The sequence below is a fragment of the Citrus clementina genome, unplaced genomic scaffold (assembly GCF_000493195.1).
Source record: "Citrus clementina cultivar Clemenules unplaced genomic scaffold, Citrus_clementina_v1.0 scaffold_3, whole genome shotgun sequence".
NCBI classification, from domain to species: Eukaryota; Viridiplantae; Streptophyta; class Magnoliopsida; order Sapindales; family Rutaceae; genus Citrus; species Citrus x clementina.
The window spans coordinates 46,934,680-46,937,166 of NW_006262339.1; the positions used below are offsets into that span (position 1 = coordinate 46,934,680).

At 40.3% G+C, this 2,487-nt stretch overlaps 1 protein-coding gene across 5 annotated transcripts in view; it reads left to right on the forward strand.

Moving 5' to 3' along the window:
- The window catches only part of LOC112100171 (ubiquitin-40S ribosomal protein S27a-like), a 3,567-nt gene extending 1,546 nt beyond the window's left edge, over positions 1-2,021 (forward strand). The window contains exons 2-3 of one of the 5 annotated variants that reach the window (XR_002906488.1): positions 744-1,524; positions 1,620-1,711. Coding sequence is in view for 2 of the 5 variants with exons in the window: in XM_024188691.1 (XP_024044459.1) it covers positions 748-1,524; positions 1,620-1,718 (876 nt within the window). In the remaining 3 variants the exon portion in view is untranslated. Of the gene's footprint in view, positions 1-743; positions 1,525-1,619 lie in introns of all 5 variants that reach the window. The other 4 variants (XR_002906489.1, XM_024188691.1, XR_002906487.1 and 1 more) reach the window with 4 other exon arrangements.
- The last annotated feature ends 466 nt before the right edge of the window (positions 2,022-2,487 follow it).

Below are 2,487 nucleotides of genomic sequence, written 5' to 3' on the forward strand. Positions count from 1 at the left end.
CAGCTACCTCGCGCGAGCTCGCGCGTTGCTTTCTGCAGCTCGCGCGAGCTCGCGCGATGCTTGCTGCACCCATTCCCATTGCGCGAGTTTGTCCGTCGAACAAAAGTGCCTATCGCAAAAAATTTTGTGCGACAGTGTGCCCGTCGCACAAAAACTCACAACACACGTTCTGAATTTTTGTGCGACGGGTGCCCGTCGCAAACATTTTTGTGCGACAGGGTGCCCGTCGCACAAAAACTCAAAACACACGTTCTGAATTTTTGTGCGACGGGTGCCCGTCGCAAACATTTTTGTGCGACAGGGTGCCCGTCGCACAAAAACTCACAACACACGTTCTGAATTTTTGTGCGACGGGTGCCCGTCGCAAACATTTTTGTGCGACAGGGTGCCCGTCGCACAAAAACTCACAACACACGTTCTGAATTTTTGTGCGACGGGTGCCCGTCGCAAACATTTTTGTGCGACAGTGTGCCCGTCGCACAAAAACTCAAAACACACGTTCTGAATTTTAGACTATTTTTTTTTGCGATAAGTGGTCGTCGCAAAAATATTTGTGCGACGGGCACTCATCGCACAAAAATTCAGATTGTGTGTGATAAAAAAATGCAGCAATAGATTGGCGCATAAAAATATAGATTACACCCAAGGCCGTTTTTACTTTGTAGATACCTTATTTATTTTATATTATTAATATTATTATTCTATAAATAACACAATAATGAATAAAATTTCAATTGTTTCAGGTAGATGGCGAAAACTAAGTTGGCAAAGCGCAATCCGCCTGAACCTAGGAAGGAGCCGGGCGTGATGAAGTTATATTTTGATGATCATTTCCCGGGTCGTATTTCAGAGACGTCAAAATTTAAAAAAGTCATCGCAGCTATCCAGTGTAAGCTAACGCGCAAACAATTGTCATTGTTTAGAAGTGATGTTTTTGGGCACTTCCTGGACTTGGGTAGTTATAATTTCAGTGGTGTTATATTTCACAACCTATTGCTTAGGCAAGTGGCACATAAAAAAACTAATAAAAATCAATTATGGTTTCAAATTGGAGAGCACTTGGTTCGTTTATCAATTGGAGAATGGTGCCTCATTACGGGGCTTTCCAATGGTCCGAACATCGAACCAAAAAATTTGAAGACGCAACATAGGTTGCTTAATAAGTACTTCGGTGGTCGGTTTAAGGACTTGACTCTCAAGCAATTGGATGCTAGATTTTCCGCTTTGAAATTTCGTGCCATGGACGACACTGATGCCTTGAAAATCGCGTTGTATTACTTTGCGGATAGGGTACTGAAGGGGAGAAAGGATCATAGTCAAGCTGACTTTCAGCTAATGAATCATGTTGACGATATAGACCACTTTCGAAGTCGTCCATGGGGTCGTTTATCGTGGGAAATAATATACGACAGTTTAGATAATGCATTGAACCAGAAGGCCAACAAATTTAAGATGGAGCGTTTGAAAGATCCTTCTCATAATATTGAGAAATACAATATTTATGGGTTCAGTCATGGGGTTCAGGTGAGTTGGTAAAAAAAAAAAATAATATTAGAGTTCGTTAGTAGTATATTTATACCAAATTAACTTATGTGGTTTTTTAACTTTGTTTGTTGTAGGCTTGGCTTTTCGAAGTGATCGAGGGGATACCATCACAGTTTCTACAGGTGGCTCAAGATCTTGGTAATCAACTCGAGAAGATGTGGTCACAAATATAGGAATGCATCCGTAATTTACCACATCAGAGGCCATATGTAACACAACCTTGACTATTTCATCGTTAAATATGTCCATAGGCAGTGAACATGTACGATACATTGTATTACTAGACCTCAAAGTTGTCTTCATGGTGATATTGTATTCATTACGATTTATCTGTAACACATCATAAACTCTTGCTAGAAACTGATCAAATGTACAGTCTTTTCGAATTAGAAAGGCTGTATTATTGCCATTCACGTACTCCATACTCCCATCCGCCAACGTCTCCCACCAACCGTCGTAACACAGTTGAAGCACAACTGAATCCATTAAATCTACAAAATATACAAAAAATATAACAAATGTGGTTACACATTGTGGGTTTGATTTGTTTCGTTGCAAGCGTTGAAATGATATATTATACACAAAAAAATGAATTTATTTAGCCGTAATTATGACCTCCAGAAAATAACCTAAATTTTGTGTAATATGATTTTTTTGTGCGACAGCATCTGTTGCACAAAATTTGGTGCGACGGGAACCTGTCGCACAAAATTTCAGATAGTGTAATCAAATTTTTTTGTGCGACAGAAAGGCAGTCGCACAAAATTTGGTGCGACGGGAACCTGTCGCACAAAATTTCAGATTCTGTAATCAGATTTTTTGTGCGACAGAAAGGCAGTCGCACAAAACTTTGTGCGACGGGACCCTGTCGCACAAAAAATTTGAATTTTCACAAATTGGTCAACAGCCATTGCAACGTATTGCCTCCAACACAATCCGACA